This window comes from Scophthalmus maximus, chromosome 4 (genome assembly GCF_022379125.1).
Source record: "Scophthalmus maximus strain ysfricsl-2021 chromosome 4, ASM2237912v1, whole genome shotgun sequence".
NCBI classification, from domain to species: Eukaryota; Metazoa; Chordata; class Actinopteri; order Pleuronectiformes; family Scophthalmidae; genus Scophthalmus; species Scophthalmus maximus.
The window spans coordinates 27,706,300-27,727,241 of record NC_061518.1 but is presented as its reverse complement, the minus strand read 5'-3'; the positions used below and the strand labels follow the sequence as shown (position 1 = coordinate 27,727,241).

The 20,942-nt window shown below is 41.6% G+C and overlaps 1 protein-coding gene across 5 annotated transcripts in view; it reads left to right on the top strand.

The window, feature by feature from the left end:
• The window catches only part of il16 (interleukin 16), a 45,513-nt gene that overhangs the window by 18,132 nt on the left and 6,439 nt on the right, over window positions 1-20,942 (top strand). For 2 of the 5 annotated variants that reach the window (XM_047331387.1, XM_047331385.1), the window contains exons 5-23: window positions 652-769; window positions 2,285-2,431; window positions 2,521-2,626; window positions 3,682-3,830; window positions 4,204-4,317; window positions 5,392-5,506; window positions 6,573-6,646; window positions 8,045-8,291; window positions 9,295-9,412; window positions 9,687-9,819; window positions 11,748-11,835; window positions 13,026-13,249; window positions 13,447-13,584; window positions 15,327-15,479; window positions 15,630-15,686; window positions 16,125-16,221; window positions 16,953-18,082; window positions 19,453-19,604; window positions 19,859-20,024. In XM_047331387.1, the coding sequence (XP_047187343.1) occupies window positions 652-769; window positions 2,285-2,431; window positions 2,521-2,626; window positions 3,682-3,830; window positions 4,204-4,317; window positions 5,392-5,506; window positions 6,573-6,646; window positions 8,045-8,291; window positions 9,295-9,412; window positions 9,687-9,819; window positions 11,748-11,835; window positions 13,026-13,249; window positions 13,447-13,584; window positions 15,327-15,479; window positions 15,630-15,686; window positions 16,125-16,221; window positions 16,953-18,082; window positions 19,453-19,604; window positions 19,859-20,024 (3,526 nt within the window). The remainder of the gene's footprint in view (window positions 1-651; window positions 770-2,284; window positions 2,432-2,520; window positions 2,627-3,681; window positions 3,831-4,203; window positions 4,318-5,391; window positions 5,507-6,572; window positions 6,647-8,044; window positions 8,292-9,294; window positions 9,413-9,686; window positions 9,820-11,747; window positions 11,836-13,025; window positions 13,250-13,446; window positions 13,585-15,326; window positions 15,480-15,629; window positions 15,687-16,124; window positions 16,222-16,952; window positions 18,083-19,452; window positions 19,605-19,858; window positions 20,025-20,942) is intronic. The other 3 variants (XM_047331386.1, XM_047331389.1, XM_047331388.1) reach the window with 3 other exon arrangements.

The window sequence follows — 20,942 nt, the reverse complement described above, 5'->3', positions numbered from 1 at the left end:
AACATTGATATTAGGAACAAATAGATAGATAGGTAGATCATTAGATAAATAGATAGATAGAAATATAGATGGATAGGTAAATCCACTAACCACAAGGTCGGTGGTTCAATTCTTGGAGTAGACTTGGACAAGACACTTAACCCGGAGTATGATTGAGTATGAATGATATGTGTAGGGTCGCAACTAACAGTTATTTTAATAATCGATTAATCTGTTGATTATTTTCTCGATTAATCGATGCGTTGTTCGGGCCATAAAATGTCAGAAAATTGTGAAAAATGTCGATTGTGCTTCCCAAACACTCAAGATGACGTTTTTGTTTTGTCCACACACCAAAGATATTCAGTTTACTGTCACAGAGGAGCAAAGAAACTATATAAAATATTCACATTCAAGAACATGAAATCAGACAGAGCAAGCTCTAGATGTGTGACAGAGAATAATAATAATATGCGTTGTTCAGTATGGACCTCATACTGCGGTCTTCACCTATAAACACATACAGGTTCCCTGTGGCTATGGAATGTGGTCCACAACATACTTTATAATGACTAATAAAGAGTGGCCATGTTCATGAAGAATATGCGTACCTCCTGCTGTTTACCTGAGTGAGTCACGCTGGAAGACTCTCTCTCTCTGTTCTCTCTCCAGAGGCTGCAGCTTCCCGAGCCCAGACAAGCTGGCTCCCTTTAACGGACACTTCCTAAGTGGCCGTGCCTGGATGGAGGGGGATGCGGCGAGGGGTGTGCACATTAAAGCCTATAGTGAGGTAATAGCCGTTCACACGTAATGTGGAATCTGGTTCTTTTATTACTGCTGTAAGACAGCGGTAAACACAGCACCCACACACACACACGCATTTGACCTGCTGATGTAAATGCTGATGTTAATTGATGCACATTGTTTGTGCACTGCACGCTGGGATACGGGGGTATTAGCTGGTCTTTATTTCAGTCAAGTGAATAGGACGCACTGTGAGTAGGATGCTCTGGGAAGAAGCAATCGAGCCACTCATACATGCGATGCGCCCAAATGATCCGACGAACGATCTGCGTCCACGGCCGGTTCAGTGACGGTCACTGTCCAACTGTTTGCGTGTGGGCATGTCCTCACGCTGCAGTCTCAGGTTGCCAACGTTCCCACACGCACTCACACACACTGGGACACAAGGCTCTGTGGAGCTGCAGTCAGACGCTGAAACACAGAAAGGAATTTGAAGAATTTGAAGAGTAATATGAGAAGAAGACCAGTCATCAGGAACATTTATGTAATTGTTCTTCAGTGGAATTTCAGGACGTCCAGAGAAGATTAATTCCAGACAGAGGCAGTGACAAGTCTGGGGACTGTTATGTAACTATACAGGTCCTTTACTCGGGTCGCCAGTCAACATCTTGAAAAAGTATGAAATGCTATTTTCAGAAAAAGACACGCTGCACAGTACGTGCTGTGCGGATGTTTCGTCTTAGGGCTGAACCCAGGATGATGTGTTGTCATCGCTCCTGCATGCAGCAGCCACAGGGGCTTTTCTTTTTTTTAGCTTTTAGTATTTTTGTTGCCGTGGGAGTGCTCCTGCTGGGCAGTGTTGCACCTTATCGTCCTGCCAAGTCTTTTGGGGTCACTTTAACGGCAGAACGTAGAAGGAACGGAGAAAAAACAGCCGCAGGGAAAGAATGCCTAAGATGTGACGACTGGGCCCAGCTGATTCTAGTTTCAACACTGTGCCGCATATTTTTTTCCTTTCTCCATAGCGGCTCCCTCTTGAGCGATTAAAAATGCCGCTCCCACGTGGTTCGAAAGACTAGTTCATAATAACACAGAACAGAGATAGTCAGGTGAGGCAAAAGGCAAAGTCGGTGGAGGAATCAGTTGACAGGCGTAAGTGGCCGGGTTTGAAATGTCAAAGGAAGTCAGACTACATTCACACAATGTGTTTTCGTATTGTCTATGGTTGGTTCTCATCAGTCACAACTTAAACCGCCGGTGGCGGATGCAAAGCGTTTGCCGAAATCATTGTTCTTACATTTCACCATTGCTGTTCCCCATTTGCAATGTTTTCTGCAGCCAAGCAGCCAACTACAGAGTGAGGTGAAAGGTCATGTGATATGAATTTTTACCATTTCAAATAGAGATTATTTTTCATATGGAGCATGAATGCTTGTTTGGATGCAGGTCGTTTTTGTACACGTAGGTTTAGAAGCTTGCATGACTCATGTTGGGTGACAATTAAAATGTTTATGCCACTGTGTGTGTGTGTGTGTGTGTGTGTGTGTGTGTGTTACTTTAGGACATTTCTACACACGAAGAAGACACCCTGCATTCGCCGAGTCTGACTACAAGCCCACAGCACCCGACTCTCATCTCCCCATCCGACCCTCTGTCGCTGCCTGGATACACAGATGAAGAACTCACAGCCAACAACAACCACCTCAAGGTAAACTAATCTTTCACACTCTTCAACCGTGGTTTGACCCACTTTTATACTTACAACCATGTCTTCATATGCACTGACCTTGTGTGTAGTTACCCATCCCAGAGGTCAACGAGGAGAAATGCTGGGGAACAGAGAAGACTGAGCAGAGCCCACCAGGACAGCCGGCCGGCAACAGGACACGGTCCAATTCAACCAGTGTGTATCTTGCACTTTTCACTCAATAGGAAAAATCAATATTATAATATATTATTCATAAACAGCAACAGCTACAACTACTGCATTTTACTGTCAGCTCTCAGAGTGTGCAAGAACAACAGCTGATGTGAACAGTGAGAGAGTAATGCTCAGCATCATACCTGCTATTCTATTGGTTTGGGGAACTTTGACAGGGTTATTTCACCAAAAATCTGCTAGCGAGAGCAGAATATTTGAATATTTTTTGAGTGCACACAGGCTGCAGCCTTAGCGCCGAGAGAAAGGCCTCGGATATACGCTAGAGAAATTTCCTGAGCTTTAGTCTGAGTGCAGACAAACGGTTTAGAGTAGGAGCCGAGCGGGGGCTGTTAGTGAGAGAGAGCAGGGTTTTCGAGGCAAAGCGCCGCTCATCGACCACTCAAAGTGAAATGAAGACATAATGCTCTCAAAATGAAAGAGCAGGATCTTGAATCAAGATGGGAAGGAAATGGAAAATGCAGTCCTGATGGTGAAAACCTGTGCTCACAGTTCCACTGGTGTGAAGTGATCGTAGACGGACAGTATAGTAACAAAGCAGGCAGGTTGGATTAAGACAGTTATTGTTAATCATGTTAGAAGACAAAATAAATGTTCATCAAACAGTGTAAGCAGCAAAGGCGTAATGTAACATGTTATAAATTATGACACAATCCGCTGGAGTTAGAAGAACGCTGTTGTTGTACGGCAAGAACCCGTGGCGGAGTCAGCTGTTGAGTCACACCGTGAGCAGGGTGGATGGTCAGATCTTATCAAACTAGCTTATGTTATATGCTTGTTTGCACGTGAATTCACATAAGTATTGCATTTGCATACATCCAATATGTAAAAAAAACAAAAAAACAAGCTATGTGAAATGAGAAGTCACTGATGCCGTTCATTAGCATTCGTCAGGTCATTATGAATCTACATCAACCTCTAACTTAAGAAAAGTTTTTTGATATCAACTGAGGTAAATATCATAACCCTGGGAACTTCATCGTCATTCATTTTTTACACAACGCTGTGTTTGTGATCAGGCGTTCAGCCGTACTGGATCGGGGATCTGGACAGCATCATCATGAAGACCCCTGAGCTGTACACCAGTCATCCCCCAGGGGGTGGGGGTTTATTTGGAAACAGGAAGTCCCTTTCCCAGCAGCTGGAGTTTGCTCACACCAACACTCAGGTATATGAGGTATCTGATTTTATGAACAGAATATGTTAAAGGATGGCACAAAGCTAAATTAATTCCCCCCTATAATGAAGACAAAGACAGCAAGACTAAGCAAATCATCAAGGGATGGTAATCAGTTTGTGGAAAAAGAACCCAAATCATTGAGTCCACAAATATGTAACCCAGTGTCAGCCAACAGTAAAAGATGTGAAGTGTTAGTATTTTATCATTTTTAATATCATTGGTTGCACATAGTTGGAGCAGCTCAGTGTTTAAATCCTCCTGCTGCTACTAACACCGTGTCACGACTTACTGGCAGCAGCAGAAGGGAAGGGGAAGAATGAAATGTTCACTGCCCTGTTTGTTTCATGCTGCTCCTCTCCAGCCTGTGCACCGTCCCTCGCGCTCCCTCAGCTCTGCCCAGCTGGTTCATTCCTGCAGCAGCATGCAACAAGCCTTCATAATCTGCAATGTAGTGTTGATGAAGGGCCACGGCAAGGTAGGAATCACAAATCTCGACATTACATAATTTTTCTCTTTTGGCTCTTGTCCAAAGTCATTGAGAGTTAACATTGCTATCATAGCTATGACCACAGCAGTCTTAGACACAAGTACGACCCAGATGGGACTTGAACCCATAATCCCCAGCTCCGGAGGCTGATGCCTTATCCAGCCACTGGGTCGGTATCTAACTCCTTATCACTATGATTATGAGCATACCATAATAACATTTTTGACGGTGAGCAACCCAATTTCACCTGTTCAGTGTTGGGCAGTAACTAATTACTCAGTAATATATTATTGTGATATAAATACTTTTCTCAGTAACTAGTAGTGTAAGGGAATACAACTTCTGAAATAGTAATTATATTACAGTTACTGATCCAAGTAAAGCTGCATTACTTATTACTATACGGCGACACAATATCATTTTTATGTTCTGTAAAACCATCAGATACTCCTCGCTGCTCTCATGACTGAATATGCAGAACCCGCAAAAGTAATATAGTAATATAACGAGTAACGTAACTAATTACATTTAAAATCAAGTAATAAGCAAGGTAATAGCATTACTTTTTGAATGAGTAATAAGTAATAAGTAACTTATTACCCTTTCTGATCAACTTGCCCAACACTGCACCTAATGAACCTATAACTGTCCCATAGAAGTCACTTCACACACGTTCGATTTCCTGCCACAGGTGTCATATCTCGACACAGAGACACTTCACACACCACAATATTCCATTTCTCATGTGTGGTTTGTTCATTTATTGCAGCCGTAATGTTTCACTCCTTGGGCCACCTCAATTTATATTTCAGCAACAACATTTGTGTGTGTTGTAAATAACACTTTAACCTGCGACTCTTTCCCAGAATCTTCATCTGCTACTGTTGACATGAACTACTCTAACATCACGTGTCATTCTAGTCTCAGTTCATTTGTCATCTTTGTAAACGGTGATAAAAAAAAATGTTGAATACTTCCTTTAATTTACATTGTGATTATATTGCCGCTTAAAAAAAAAAAAAATTAGTATGAATGCTATGATGTTTCTGATTCTGTTTCCAGGGTCTAGGCTTCAGCATCGTGGGTGGGAGGGACAGCATGTATGGACCAATGGGGATCTACGTGAAGACCATTTTCCCTGGAGGGGCGGCCAATGCCGATGGAAGGCTGCAGGAGGGTGAGGACAAACATGATACCAAACCAACAAGCAGCATGCTGTGTGACTCCCCACTCTCCCTATTCCCAGAGTTTAGTGTGGCGGTTAATTACCTTCAGAGCGAGTCATTGCTGTGCTGTACAATTGAATTCAAGTCAACATGCTTCCTTGGCATCTAGCATGGCATGTAATTGAGCATAGCTTTAGTTCAAGCGGGCCAGAAAGTCAAGCTCAGCCACGATGGAGCACATCAGCTGATCCTCTTCTACACATTCAATCGGCAAATTCACTGCATGCCGCTTCACGACCCATGACGTAGGTAGGATACCGTCAACACGGTAATGTTGTCCGTAGACAATTTCATACATTTCACATTCACACATTTTCAAGTAGGCTGTAGCTGTCAAACACAGCTTGATAGCTACGTTTGTATAACGTAGCTATCAATCTTTTTTTGCTGACTCAGTTTCCACCCTGGATTTATTATCTAATGAAGCTTGAATGTAATGCCATAGGCCTACAGAACTTTTTCTGTATTTTTCTTATTCAAAAATAAAAAAAAACAACTAAGAGATTACTACGACCCTTCAAGAAGAAGCAGTCACTGACAATAAATGAATGGATATGACATTAAATAACTATGTCATTATTAGCCTATTTTCTTACAATTTCACAAAACATTTAAAGAATTGTCATTTTCTACTGACATCATTACTGATATGGATATTAATATCAAAGCGTGTGAAATCACATACATCGCTCGTGAGTCGCTTTTTGTGTGTGCTGGATTAATGAACCAATTCTAACTCCATACGCCTCCTCCCCAGCGCCTCCTTTTCATACGGTATCTGACTTAATCGATGTTATGTGGTGTCATTTGTTCTGCGCAAACACAACAGCAGCCGTGAGTGTACAGGCATCACAGCAGGTGTCGTTTGAGGTTTAATCTCAGATGAATAAAAGGTGGAAGGCCTCCCAGAGTGCAGCGCGACAGACGCCTGCTTCATGTCAGCTGACACGTCACAGAGTGCGGTGGCTGTTTGGCCTCTAACGCTGTCAGGCCGCGTGTCTCTGTGTTTTTGCTCAGGTGACGAGGTCCTGGAGCTGAACGGGGAGTCTCTGCATGGTTTGACTCATGACGAAGCCCTGCACAAGTTCAAAGTGAGCCCACTGCATTATGAGCTCGAGGGCTCCATTCGTCCCGGTTCTGGGTTGGTCACACAACTGTGTCCTACTGAAACCGATTGATTCATTCAAAAGTGTGAAGGGAAAACAGCAATTTGGCTACACCACCAAGAGAAGAGTCTGCAATGCATTCAATGAAGACAGGACCACAGACAAAAAGGAGCTTCAATAAAGGGGGGAATATAAATCACCCAGTCAATGAATCATTTTTTAATTTATTGATAATAATATCAGTTTTGGAGTATCTTTATAATTTATCTTTCTGTATTTATAATTTAGATCAGAAGCATTCATGTGAGAGGGATGGATGAAAATTTAAGCATCATAGAGAGATTTATTTATATATTTAAAACACGGTATTCTTTTCTTTTTGTACTCAGTCATCAACTGTTTGTATGTGTATATTCACAGGTAGATTTATAGCTTGATATAAACCGTGACCACAGGTTGTACACATAACTCATATTCCATCAAAAGTAACTACTGGTGCACAACACGGCAAAAGACAAATCAATCAAATTGAAGTGAAAACATTTTAGATAAGAGCTTTTATTTTTTTTAATTGAAACAACTAAGCAAATGAAATTAAATTCATTTTGGTTCGCAAAAGGATACATTTTGGTTTACGGTACAGGTGCCTCAGTGCAGTTTGTCTAGAAAAAGGTTTTTTTTCTAACATAAAAGAACGGCCTTGCCAGGTCCACTTCTGTCTTTGGATTGGACCTGTTACTTAGGGATGGCATCTTCTTGGTGTATGGCATTACGTGAACTATTCAGTAAGTTTATATGTCTTAATGTGAATGTGAACAATGGATCTTTTACAAGTTAATCCTATTTTACTCACTGAGCATTCAATTCAATTCAATTTTATTAGTATAGCGCCATATCACAACATACATTGTCTCAAGGCACTTTACATAGTGACATGGTCTGTCCAGTGTTTTATCCGAAGTGGAGAAGCAGAACTTTGTGTCTTGTGTAGAACTTTGTGGTCATTTGTTCGGTGTTGATTATCACGTAGTCCCGCATGCCCCAGCATGCCAAGTCAAAATCGAGCTTTAAAACCTTTATTATTTCACTGTAATTTCTACTTACATGGGGCTTCTTCTTCCTTGATCAAGCATAAACCCAAGCTAAATATCAATTAGTAGGAGAAAAGAAACATACGGCCTGGCAGGGGCACTGGAGTAATTTTGACCTGTGGTAAATCATCACATTCAACAAACAATCAAACCCATTTGCAACACAACAACTAAGTCTGGCCAACAAAAAATACCCAGACTGGTGCGGCCTCATTACAGCCAGCCAGCATTTCTAAAAGCATGTACCATTGATATGATATGATATATATATATATGAAATGTCTTTGCACAGCAAATCAAAAAGGGCCTGCTGACTCTCGTGGTGAGGACCAGCCTGCGCGTGGGGGCCCTATGTGGGCAAGTGCAGGTGGCCCAGCTGTGCAGGTCGCGCTCCCTCAGCTCCACCACAGGCATGGCCAGGGTCAGTGCCGACATGGGCGACTACAACTACCTGAGCAGCTGCAGCAACACACTGAGTGGCCCGGGTCAGCCTGCTAAACCGAGAGACCGAATCATGATGGAGATCGCCCTGCACAAAGGTCAGACTCAAAAATGTCTTTGCGAGGTGCGTTCACACCAGACGCAAGTTATTTGCACGAGTAGATAAACAAAAGTCAATGCAAAGGTGCGCCCAGATGAGAATTTCACTTGCTTCGCTCGCTCGAGTTGAAATATTTGAACCTTGAGCGAAATATTCATGTGATGCGTTGACGCCATAGCCGGTTGGCGTCGGGATCCTCCCTACGTCACTGTCGTCAGACGTCCTGACGTAGAAATGGAGGATAGAACTGTCGCCGCTGTGTGTGTGTGGGGCAGCCTGAAACAAGTTGCTATTCGTACCGTGACCGGCCGAAGAAGAAGAGGGCTTGGCAGAAAGTGAGTGAGGAAGTTGGACAGAAGCTTTAGCCCCGGTTCCCACAACCGCTTAGTGTGGCTTTCTCATTGGCACATAATATTCGTGTTATTCGCGGGAATTATACGAATAAGCACAAATGTTCCAGCGACCAATCTTTTTCGCCTCGTGTCCAGTGTGAACGCACCTATAGTTTCTCTAGTGGGATTAGGTGCTTGGTATTCTAAAGTTCATCTGATTCGCGATTGAAATATTCAGTTGTTTAATATATTTTTACGAAAATAACAAAAAAACAACAAAATAAGTTATAATAAAATGTTATCGGGTTACTCCAGCAAGTAATTGCACTTCCAACAAGAGAGAGATGTCAACAAGTGAGGCAGCAGACGCATGGATATCCTGACTTTCAGTCCTTAAAAAAATCAGGATCCTACTGTACATTTCCCACCTCCCAACACCCACATCCTTTCATTTTCACATGTCTGTAATGCAGACTTTGTAGTTTCAACAAAAGTAGATCTTCATTAGGTCCCCACTACTAGTAAACTCTCATTTATGTGTGACATTGGTCCTGTAACATATCTCTTTGGTCACTTGCGATGGCCATCGATCAATGTGTGGATTGCCTAAAGGACTCAGTGGTTTGCTGGGGTGTAAATGCTGAATCTCTTTCACGTGCAATTTTCCAGAGGCTGGTGTTGGTCTGGGTATTGGACTGTGCTGTGTTCCATCTGGAGACGGATGCCCCGGGATCTACATCCACACCCTCTCTCCGGGATCTGTGGCACACATGGACAGTCGCCTCCGGTATTGAAAAAATTACTATGTGTAACTACAAAAACAATGTTTGGCACTGGAACAGAATGTCCATCTCTAAAATAGTTTCAACTTTCTTGAATTAGTATGAATTCACTGTCACACAGGAGATTTAATACAATTATGAGATTTGCCGTATACAGTATGTATGTGTCAGATCTTTTGTCCAAATATGATGTAAATGTTTCTCCTGTCTGTGAGTTGTTGTTGGGTTTTTTTTCCACTCGCCAATGCCTGTGCCCGGACTTTTCCTCCCTACCTTTAGGTGCGGTGATGAAATCATGGAGATCAACGACACAGTGGTTTACAACATGGCCCTGAATGACGTCTACACGGTCCTGAGCCAGTGCTTACCGGGCCCAGTCCACATCATCATCAGTCGCCACCCTGACCCCAAAGTAAGGAACGCCTCCACCTCATCTCCTTCAGCCAGTGTCGGTTTTTTACAGGCTGACAGGGCAAAGCTATGTTTTGTGTGTGTGTGTGTGTGTGTGTGTGTGTGTGTGTGTGTGTGTGTTTGTGTGTGTGTGTGTTTTATTTCTGGAATGTCCTAGTTTCCCTTTATTTCACTATACTGAATAATCAATGAACAGATAATCGTTGACAACAAGATTCCTTTTTGGTTATTATTGTACTTACGGTTATTATTACTTTTTTCCAAAACTTGCACTGTAACTTGAAAAAATGTGTAAAAAGAAAAAAAGGTGCAAATTAGCACTAAAACAATCAGTTCCTCTAAACTCACCAGGACCATTTCAGATGTTCTGAGGTCAGGAGTTCAACATTACAACTCATAAGAAACATTTAGCACCCCCCAAAAAAGGCAGAAAAAGGCTTTTCTTTTCATTTTCCCCATTATTTTCCATTTAACTTTCATCCAAACACTTCTGTTTTGATTAATTATTTCCCACCTCAGTTTATTATAGTGCTGACAATTCCCAGAAACAATCCCGAAACCGTGACCTTGGTGTCCTTAATGTTTACTAAAGGCCTGAAACCCCGTAATTACCTTTTTTTTTAAAAAAAAGCGTTGATTGATGCAACATCAGTGGATTTTACATTCTTTGAATTCACGTTTTTAGAACTTGTACACATTTTGTCATATCTCCTTTAAAGGGCAAGATGAGGAGCAGCTGAGGATTAGAATCAACCTCAGGGAAAACATTTCATTTCCTCGGAGCACGGTGCCAAATTCTGAACAGACTCAAAAGGCTTGAGGCACAGAGACATCTCTATATATTCTATAAATTACACATAGGTTATTCCCAATAAATCCCACAAGAGCAACGTAGGACTGATGGATAGGACTTTTATTGCTCATCTCTGCCTTTAATGGCGTTTTTCTATTTTTCTAGTTTGTTCACCTGCCTCTAACATGATGCTGTTTGGTGGTGGTTTGCTCCTTGTTGTCTGCACTTATCACCTCTAAAGTACAAGCACAGACAGAATATACGGAAATAAAAGAGTGGCACACAGCGTGGCTAAAGTACAACAAATGTTAAGGACGGACATTCTTTAAAAAAGGCTCCTCTCGTTTACAAATTACCTTTGACTTGTCTAACCGCTTATACTTTGACAAAGGCCTTCATCTTTATTTTATGATTACATTCTTACATTCATAACAGAAAAATTACTTATAGCCTGTCTGTACCTTTTGTTGTCATAGAACAGACGCTTTCAATTGAAGATCCTGTTTCATATCTACATAAATGTCACATGATTTCAAACTTCTGAGGTCACCTCCATTTCAAAAAGTTAATGTTCTTACACTTTTTGTGTGAACCAGAGATAAAACAGATCTCAGTCATCCAGTATCTGCTTATCCTGCAAGACTCAAGGCATCACATATACACCTTTATGAAACAGACATTTGACCGACTATCTGTACAGAGTGGGGGTCTGTCCAGCTCCCTGTAAACCATCATATTGCAGGTTATCAATCGGACTCTTAAAGGGATAGTTCAGTGATTTTGAATGGATAGTTAATATGTTACCTCATGGAGATGGTGATCAGCGATGTCATTTTACGGAGTTTGGAGGAGAAGTGGATGTAGCGAAAGTCTGAGTCCCAGTGTTTCACAGGGGACCACCGAAAAACCTCTTTTTCGACACATTTTTAAATGCTTATCTAAAAAAAAACAACTGTTCAATTGTACGCGAAATAATGCATTTTTTAAACCCCCTCACTTCACCTACACACAACATAAATGTAATCATGAAATGGATCTAACTACAGTGTTTACAGTGCCACCAACATTTTCACACAATCATCGTTCCATTGCAGAAGAGTTAACACGTCCTCACTCTGGAACCCTCTGTGTCACAGGTATCAGAGCAGCAGCTGAATGACGCCATCACTCTGGCAGTGGAAAACAGCAAACTGAGAAAGGACAAGAGCCAGTGGAGCATTGATGGTAACATTTTTATTTGTTCATTTTTATAAATGTTCCGGTTCAGGGTCATGACTGGAACTTCCAGTTCATTTTCCTCTGGAGCCTGCTCACTCCATGTCTGTGCTGACTCATGTTGTCTTTCTTTTGTTGTTGGGTTGCTTTTCATTGCTTCTGTCATTTCTTTACTTAAAAAGGTTTATGTTACATGTGTTATTCATGTACTGTAGTAATGTGGCTGTTTTAGGCTTTCATGCAGTTGGCTGATTTGGTGAAGAGTCACCAAAAGTCTGATGTGAATCTTTTTTCTCTCTGTATTTAACCCTTCGCGTTCGAAGCACTGATTTGTTTTGCCTCTGAATTCAACACTTCAAATTTCAATTAATGATCATCACTTGTGTTTTTCAATGTTTACAAATTCATAATCCAAAAATTCTAAGTTATAAAATTCATATCACAGACTCCTCCAGCATGAGTCATTCAAAAGAGCTGAATTCTTGGCTGGAGGAATAACATGGGTCTCAGCAGTGAGACGAGTGCTCATGGGGATCGTCTACAAAGTCTACAGCCGAACCAAAGTTACCAAAATTAAGTGGAGACCACTTATGTGTGAGGTGATTTTGGTAACTCTACAGCCCAGAATTCAGGTCTTTTGAAAGAAACTCATGCTGTAGCTCATTGTGTACCTTATTCTGATTGGGAGGAGACTGTGCTCGGGTTTTAACAATGTTTCGTTTTTCTTAGTTATTGTTCAGGAAAGTCAGAATCAGTGATTGTCTTTCCAACTTTACCACAGTGAATGGCTGGATGTTGGTTCGAGTTCACACAGTTGAAGTTGGTCGCTTATCCTTGGTGTCCTGGATGTTGCATCTGGATGTTTTTACACAGAATTTGGGGATCTGACCTGTCGAATCAAGCAACTCAAATTTATATGATATCAATTTTATCAGTTTATTTTTTTGCCCATGAATTTGTGAACATTGAAAAACAAGTGAAATCAGTTGTTGTTAACCAGTTTAAAGTAGAAACCCCTTTCAAATTTCGAATACTCACTGCTGGTCACTGAGACAGTTCAGTATGATGGTGGACACATGTTTATGAGATATGAAGAAGTGTTTTAAAGCCTCCAATCACATTATAGATCTGTGAGTTTTCATGTCACTAAAAAGTCAATCAACCCCAATCATCACATTGTTGATGTACTTCTGTCCCAGGCCTGCGCAGACTGGAGTCTTGCTCTCACAGTCGGCAGAGGTGTGAGCATTGTCTGGAGAGGAGCTTCAGTCAGCTCACGGTTCGACGAGCACAGAAGACTATGACCCGCTCCTGCAGCGACAATGCCAACAGCCACCACTACAACCGCTGCCTCGCCATGCACAACCTCCACAACGCGCACCATAAACAATCCACCCGTGTCCACAGCCTAGACACACCAAAGGTTGTATGGAGAGCTGGTCAACATGCATGTTCACATATCCTTTATATGTTTTGTAATTGTTTATGCGTCGATTTTTCATTGTGCCAGAATGTTGATGTACTTGATTTAGTTATTTTGAGAAACTTAGTGTGTAGATGTAATCTCTGCTAATATGTAGTGGTGTATCTTCTAATCGTGTCCCATTCCCTTTCCTGTAGTCTGTAACAGACACATGGCCGGACAACAGGCTGTCTGTGCCCATGTATCCCGATGAAGACTATAACATCCCATACAACTCTCCTGCTGCCAACCTCTCCAGTCAGCAGGCCCTGGATCTGGCCCTAAGGGGCAACAAGGTACCAAATCCATTCTAACATTAATCTTCTGTAATTCTAGTGTATTTGTGAAGTATACAGTAATCGTTGATCAAAGGTCCTTTGTATTGGCCAAAAATATGTATAAAAAATATTATATTATATACGTAAAAAAATTATTTTTCTAGTTCCTGTCAGAACTTGTGCTGTAGCATATTTGATTAATTGCTTTTTCACAGACTTATTAGGACATGCTGATAATAAGGAATAAAGAAAAAAGGGTATTTTGCATTCTGGGAGCTAACCTTGTGTAGCAATGCTAGCAGCTCCATGTTAAACTGCACAGCAATGTTTCTGTCACAGGAATGTGCATTTGTCCAGAAAACTTGAATATTAACTTTTCCGAGACACATTTGACCGATATAGGATGTGAACACAGATTATTTTTCTGCTGGAAATGAAACCAAACCGAGTTTAGAATATAATTCCTTTTACTGTACAACAAGATGAAGAAGCAATCCTGTCGTTTGTCCATGATTTGATGGACCTGATTGGTGTTCTGGGTGGTGTGTGTCCTTCACAATGCTGGCTGCTCTATAAGCAGGGAGAGGTGAATTAGTTGCCCAAAGATGGGGAGTGAGCAGCCAAATGTCTTTGTTAGTGTGTGTTTGTTTAAACTGTGCTCTCTGTCACAGTATTGATTCCTATTTGAAAGACAGCGACTACTTTGCGGGCATGCGGAGTTCCCCACTGCTCCATTCTTGGGCCCCTTCTGTAATCCTCATCTACATGCTCCCACTGGCTCAGATCATGGAAAACAACAAAATATGTTCCCATAATTAGGCAGACCACAAACAAATGTATATGTCACCTTGGGATTATGGTCCAATACAAGCACAGAGTAAATGCATTGAGGAAATCAACGACTTGATGCACCAATATTTTCTTCAAATAAACAAAGAAAAAAACTGAATAATTTTTTTTTTGGGGGCTAAGGAAGAACGTTGTAAAGATAGCACCCAGCTTCAAACGGTAATGTTAAAAACCACAAACCCAGCTAGAAATCTAGGTGTAGTCGCGGACTCAGACCTGAACTTCAACAGCCACATTAAAATGATTACTAGGTCAGCCTACTAGCACCTAAAGAATATATCAAAAATCAAAGGACTGTAACTGTAACAGTGTCCTCACAGGTCTCTCTAAAAAGACAATCAGTTTTTCAAAGAATTTACCATTTCAAATACTACTGTTTGTTTATAAATCACTATATGGTTTAGGGCCAAAATACATTTCTGATCTTCTGCTCTGCTATGAACCATCCAGACCTCTCAGATCATCTGGGACAGGTCTTCTCTCTGTCCCCAGAGTCAGATCTAAACATGGAAAGGCAGCGTTCAGTTTCTATGCTCCACATATCTGGAACAAACTTCCTAGAAACTGCAGGACAGCTACAACTCTCAGTTCTTTCAAATCAAGACTGACGACTTTTCTGTTCACCACTGCCTTTCAGTAAATAAACTATTAATACATTTCTTGTACTGCACTGTAACGTCTATTCCCTGTCTTATTCTACTTTAAACATGTTTTGTTTTTTCTTTTTTTAATGATTGAATTTTAATGTCATTTTATATTTCCTCCCATTTTCTCCCCTTTCTTCCTTAATGTTTTATGTAAAGCACTTTGAATTGCCTTGTTTTTAAAATGTGCTATACAAATAAACTTGCCTTGCCTTGTGTGTGTGTGTGTGTGTTTGTGTGTGTGTGTGTGTGTATGTGTGTGTGTAGTCTAATTGCAGGGTACGTGCTGCTCCACGTCGGTACTGTTGGCCTCAGGATGTGACCAGTGAGGAGGGCTATAATGGAGACTCCAGTGGTTCTAGCAGAGGATCCCCAGTTAGAGACAAGGGGCCGGAGCCTTCCTCACACACCAGCTGCCAGGTACAGCCCTGTAAATACAGCTGCTGACCAGTAGAGGGAATACTGTCAAACTGTCTCTTTTCGCTGTGTTGTCTCAAAATGCTGATGATATGACACTAATCATGTTTCCCTCTGTGTACCATCTCGCTCCTCTCCTGCCACTGCCTGCAGTTCTTCAGCAGTGTATACAAGGCCTTGCAAAAGATCCTGAGGTTACTCTTCAGGAATGTATGTGAAGTGATGTGGTCTATTGTTGTGCTGGTGAAGGCATGCTAAATGCATTTAGCTTTTCATGATATATGAAATATAAAGCTGTCAGCCCGGTCACAGACAATACAGAGAAAGTGGAGAATCTTATGATGCCCATTGTGTGAGCTGATGTGTTTCTCCTCTTTGATATTGAAAGGTCAAATGCATATAATTGTACTCAAGAAACCCACCTTGTGTTTGTGTGCATGTCAGCATGTGAGTGCTGCGTGCTGTGAGGCCGAATGCATCATGCTTGTTGCTGAGCACGTTATGAGGCATTAACTGACTGAATCAAACTGCGTGAAAGTAACAGTGGAATGTAGATGAATGTCTGAGCGGAAGCTGGGTACATTACTGCACCTCTCTGTGGTTGCTGTTAGAGAAGCTGTCGTGACACAATACTTCCTGTTTGTGTAGCAGGAAGGAGAACGAATAAGGGAACAGTCAGCGGGGAGCAAAGACGATTTCACTCATCCAGACACTGCATCCTGCACCGGCGACAGACAACACATAGGTAGGAAATAATGCTATAATACTATACACTCAAGCCCCTGGAACACAACTTCACAACTACTCGTTCCAAACAATGTGACATCAGGCTTAACCTGGTGCTGTGGTTTTTGTAAGTATTTCAGCTGAGGTTCTATTTCCTGTTTGAGGCAGGACTTCAATGTGTCAGTGAACAAAAACGAAATCAGGATATGATGATGAGTTTAACTGAGGCTCCAGCTAAGTTCATGCCCACCCAATTGAGTATGATTTGTTTCACTTAAAATGATCTTCGATCACCGACTTTGCCATCGCATGCCGAAAAAATTTAGGGCCATACCCAACACAGTGTGTTATGTAGAGAAGTGAGCATGCAGTAGGAATACACTTTATAACATCAATATATATATGTTTTTTAAAACAGTTATAATTAATTATTTGAAAGTTTGATAGTAGAAAGCAAATGTGTTATAATTAGCTTCACTTTTTCAAAATATTTTGGATCTGATTGGTAGATTGGGCTCACATGGATCAGACTCATCCGATCCATGTGAGCTTTGACCTTTTAGTCTGTAAGTGAAAACATCTCTGTTGCATGAGATTTTGTAAAGACATTCGTGGTTCCCAGAAGACACACCTTCCATCAACTTTAGTGATCTCTATCACCACTGTGTAGAGTGAAATGACTCAACTATAAGAACTCAAACTCCCAAAATTCCATGTCTTTGACCTTTTTGACTTTTCTCTCGGGACAAGGGGACTCATCAGCGGCGCTCTGCTCACAGCCAAAGCGGGGTCCTCTGAGGAGGCAGGCTCGTATTGAACAACATTCCCAAGAGCACCTTCAGGATCCCTGGGTTCGCCTTTCAGACAGCTCCCCTGAAAAACTGCGCGAAACCCACTGCCATCCAGCTGCAGACAGAACACGGCCTGTCAACATCCATAGCAAGCCTGCCACCATGAGTGACGAAGAGAACCCTACCAAGCACAATGGCACAGCCGCAGGTGTGACTTCAGATCCTCCATCCAACATGACTCCGGAAAATATGTGTGAAACTCCAGAATCAAAGAGGGGGCCCCCGGTGGCACCCAAGCCTGCCTGGTTTCGCCAGAGTCTGAGGAAAATTCGAGACGAGCAGCACCACAAGAAGCAAGCTAAACCCACAGAGCAGAGGCCTGCTGTGGGTTCCACCAGAAGCTTTGCAATCAGATCTGCTTCGTCTGCAGCCAACCTGTCACTCAAGCAGAAGATCCACTCATTTGAGACTTTTTCCAGTCCAGAGGTTCCAGAGAGGGGTGGCCAAAGGATGCCTGTGGCCCCTTCCACTTCCCTCCCTCTGATGGAGATGGGGCCCAGGAGTCAACCTGCCTCACTTGAAGACTGTGGGAGCAGCAAGCATGGAATCACCCAAGAGATCCTGTCGAACCAGCCTGCAGGTGGTCGGGAGACAGACAAAGCCGTCTCTTCTTCACCCTCTGCTTTCACCTCCTCCAATTCTGAAGGTTGTTGTCAAACAACGGCAAAGTCCTGTGAAGGTGAACCTCCCTCCGTCCAGAACCCCACAGATCTCCCACCGCCTGAATCCAACTGCGCTGATCCGGTCTCTGGGACAAATGATTCTTGTTTGGCTCCAGCCAGTGACGACACAAATGTCTCACCATCAAAACAGGCATCTGAGCACGAGAGAATGGTTCTCAGCGAGGTAGTACCCCCCACGGCATCTATTCGATTCAGTCAAGATGAGATGAGTCCTCCAGATGGGGATGGAGCACATAACCAAGAAAAGCTGCTGAGTACGACTAGTGCGGGTCTACCTACAGAGAGTAACTCCCCGAGAGGCCTGGAGGAGGAGAGTTTAGGCATAATTCTTGCCTTCAGTAACCAGGTAAAAGTCACACATGTTAGTAACTATAGTCAGAGACGTATTGGATATTTAGTCCCAATCCCATTTCTCATTTTTTTGCGACTAGCGAGGGAAGTGAGAAACCCCTACCCCTACACGTGAACATGCAAAAACCGAGGGGTAGGGCGAAGTAGTAAGGGCAAGAGGTGAAATGGGATTGAGCCTTAACATTTCTAAACGTACAGCTTGGAACTTTTTTTTTTCTTGTCAACACTAATTGAGACGAAATTACATAGCTTTTGTTTGTAGATACGCATATTTACGGCTGTGATGACAATTATTACGTTTTGGTGGAAAAATAATTAGGTATTTAGTTTATTTTATCTCCCACATACAAAAACATCTAAATCTCTACATGAACTAAATATAATTTAAAAGGAAAATCCAGTTTATTCTAATTGGGTGTAGTAGAAGGTCCCCACACTGTTATTGGGAGTTTTGCCAGATTCAAATTATGAGAATGGCTACGTTAAAAACCAGGACATGAAATGACGCTGATTACGCTAGCAAACACAACACTTTAATCACCAGTCATCACCATCAATCATCAAATATAGACGAGCAGCTGGATGATGCAAGTTGTCTCAATATTCTTGTTTTGATTCAACAAGACCTTCATGGCACAGATTGACGGATGTCAAAGTTGAAATCGTTCACACAAAAATGAATCTGTTCCTGTGGTGGCAAGTTTACCAACTGTACATCAGTCAACTATAACTGGCCATGTGATCAATTGTTGTTGACTAACTGTAGTTTCATCATGTTGAAATCATTACAACACAGTGGGACAAACATCAGTTAAGTAGTATTAAAATGACTCAATTTCCTTAAATTCCAGAATTTCCAAGCTTGGATAGTTAAGTACCTATCTATCTATCTATTTATCTATCTATCTGTCCATCTATCTATCTATCGATCTATCTATCTATCTATCTATCTATCTATCTATCTATCTGTCCACCAATCTATCTATCTATCTATCTATCTATCTATCTATCTATCTATCTATCCTTCTATCTATCTATCTATCTATCTATCTATCTGTCCATCAATCTATCTATCTATCTATCTATCTATCTATCTATCCATCTATCCATCTATCCATCTATCCATCTATCTATCTGTCCATCTATCTATCTGTCCGTCCATCTATCTATCTATCTATCTATCCATCTATCTATCTTGGGGAAATAATTTAACCAGTACCTTATTTCTCTTCCAAATCAGTTTTACTGCTGTTTGCAACCTGCTGATCAATAGACTGCTCATGTTTCTTGACCCATTCATTACATTTTTTCCCAGGTATCAGCAAATATTGTTATTATTTTTATTTGTTTGTTTTTTTATTCCAGGTTTCACAAGCATTGATGCGCTCTCTGCCCATGCACCCCAGCCATGGTAACCCTCACTCCGCAAACCTGCAGGACCCCTCCTCAGTGGGTTTGACTAACCCTGTGGAGTGTGAGTCTGCCTTGGACGTCAGCGACAGAGGATTCTCTGTCAGGTGAAAATTTCCTCAGAGAGTTTATCACTTGTCACGTTTTATGTTTTTCAAAAGGGACTCCCTCGCAGAAGGCAGGCTGTGCCTGTTTTATATTCAAAAGGAAGTGGGTTCATGCAAACAAAAAAAATGACTTCCTGTTTTATCAGAGAAGCAGTTTTTATGGCCAGAACTGATATTAGTGTAATTACAAATTAGTCACACACCACTCGAGCATACATAATGCTTAATTACAAAATGGACATTTTTTTACGCAGTTTGGCCACACTGAGAGAGTGCACCATTGAGCGAGAGGAGGGGGGATCTCATGAGGAGGCAGGCGTCACCTCTGCTGGTGCTCACTCTGTCATCGCAGCCATCCCTTCAAACGAAATACAGAGGATGATTCAGGAAGTGAAAACTCTGGACGCAGAGACACTGAAGGTACAAAATAAAAATAAAATAAAATTTGAATGAAAAGAAAACACTATTTAATGTGTCTGATATTCTGAAACACATGGAGATGTGTTTCAAGTCAAGGTCACCACCAACAGGAGGGAGAAACATATTTTTACCTTAGACAGTATTTTTACTTACTCCTTATTTTAGTACTGCAAACATATGTCGACAGAAAAAGACCAAACCTAAAATCATGAAATTAACAGAAAAACTGAAAAATACATCAAACTAAGATTCTAGATACTCACTCAGCTTGTGTCATTGTAAACAACTTGGATGGTAAAAAAAAATCTGTATAAAGTATTCATATTTAATTCAAAAGCAATTAAGGATGTTAATCAGGGACATGACTAGTGTAATTCTTCTTTTGAAATACTTTTCTGTTTATGCCATAACCAAAGTGCAAAATTTCTCACTGCAGTTTTGAAGAGGGACATTTCTACATAGTCCATAAACAGATGATTGATGTGTAAGTGTGTGCGTGTGGCCTGAGGGGAAACGTCACATCTCTTGGGTCAAATGATAAATCCCAGTTACAACTCCAATATCCGGCCATCTGGCAGCTACTGTGCTCTCAGCATCTGCTTAAACACCGCACACGCATAACCATCCGTGAATATGGATGATCTGCAAGCACAAGGTGCTTCTGTCTGAAGAGCAGTGCACTTTACTTTTTTTCCCCCGCACACATTTCCCAATTTGCTCCTCGGTCCTGTCTGTTTACTCAGAAAATGATTTATTTATTTAAAGAGAATCCAGGCACAGTTTTCATCTTTCAAAATATTCAAGCATTTGGCAGTCACTGACACAAGTCACACAGAATTCTTTTAGGCATAAAATTATTTGAAAAATTTTAGACCCAAAATGTCTAATAGTTCAATTTTAATATTTGTCATTTCCAGG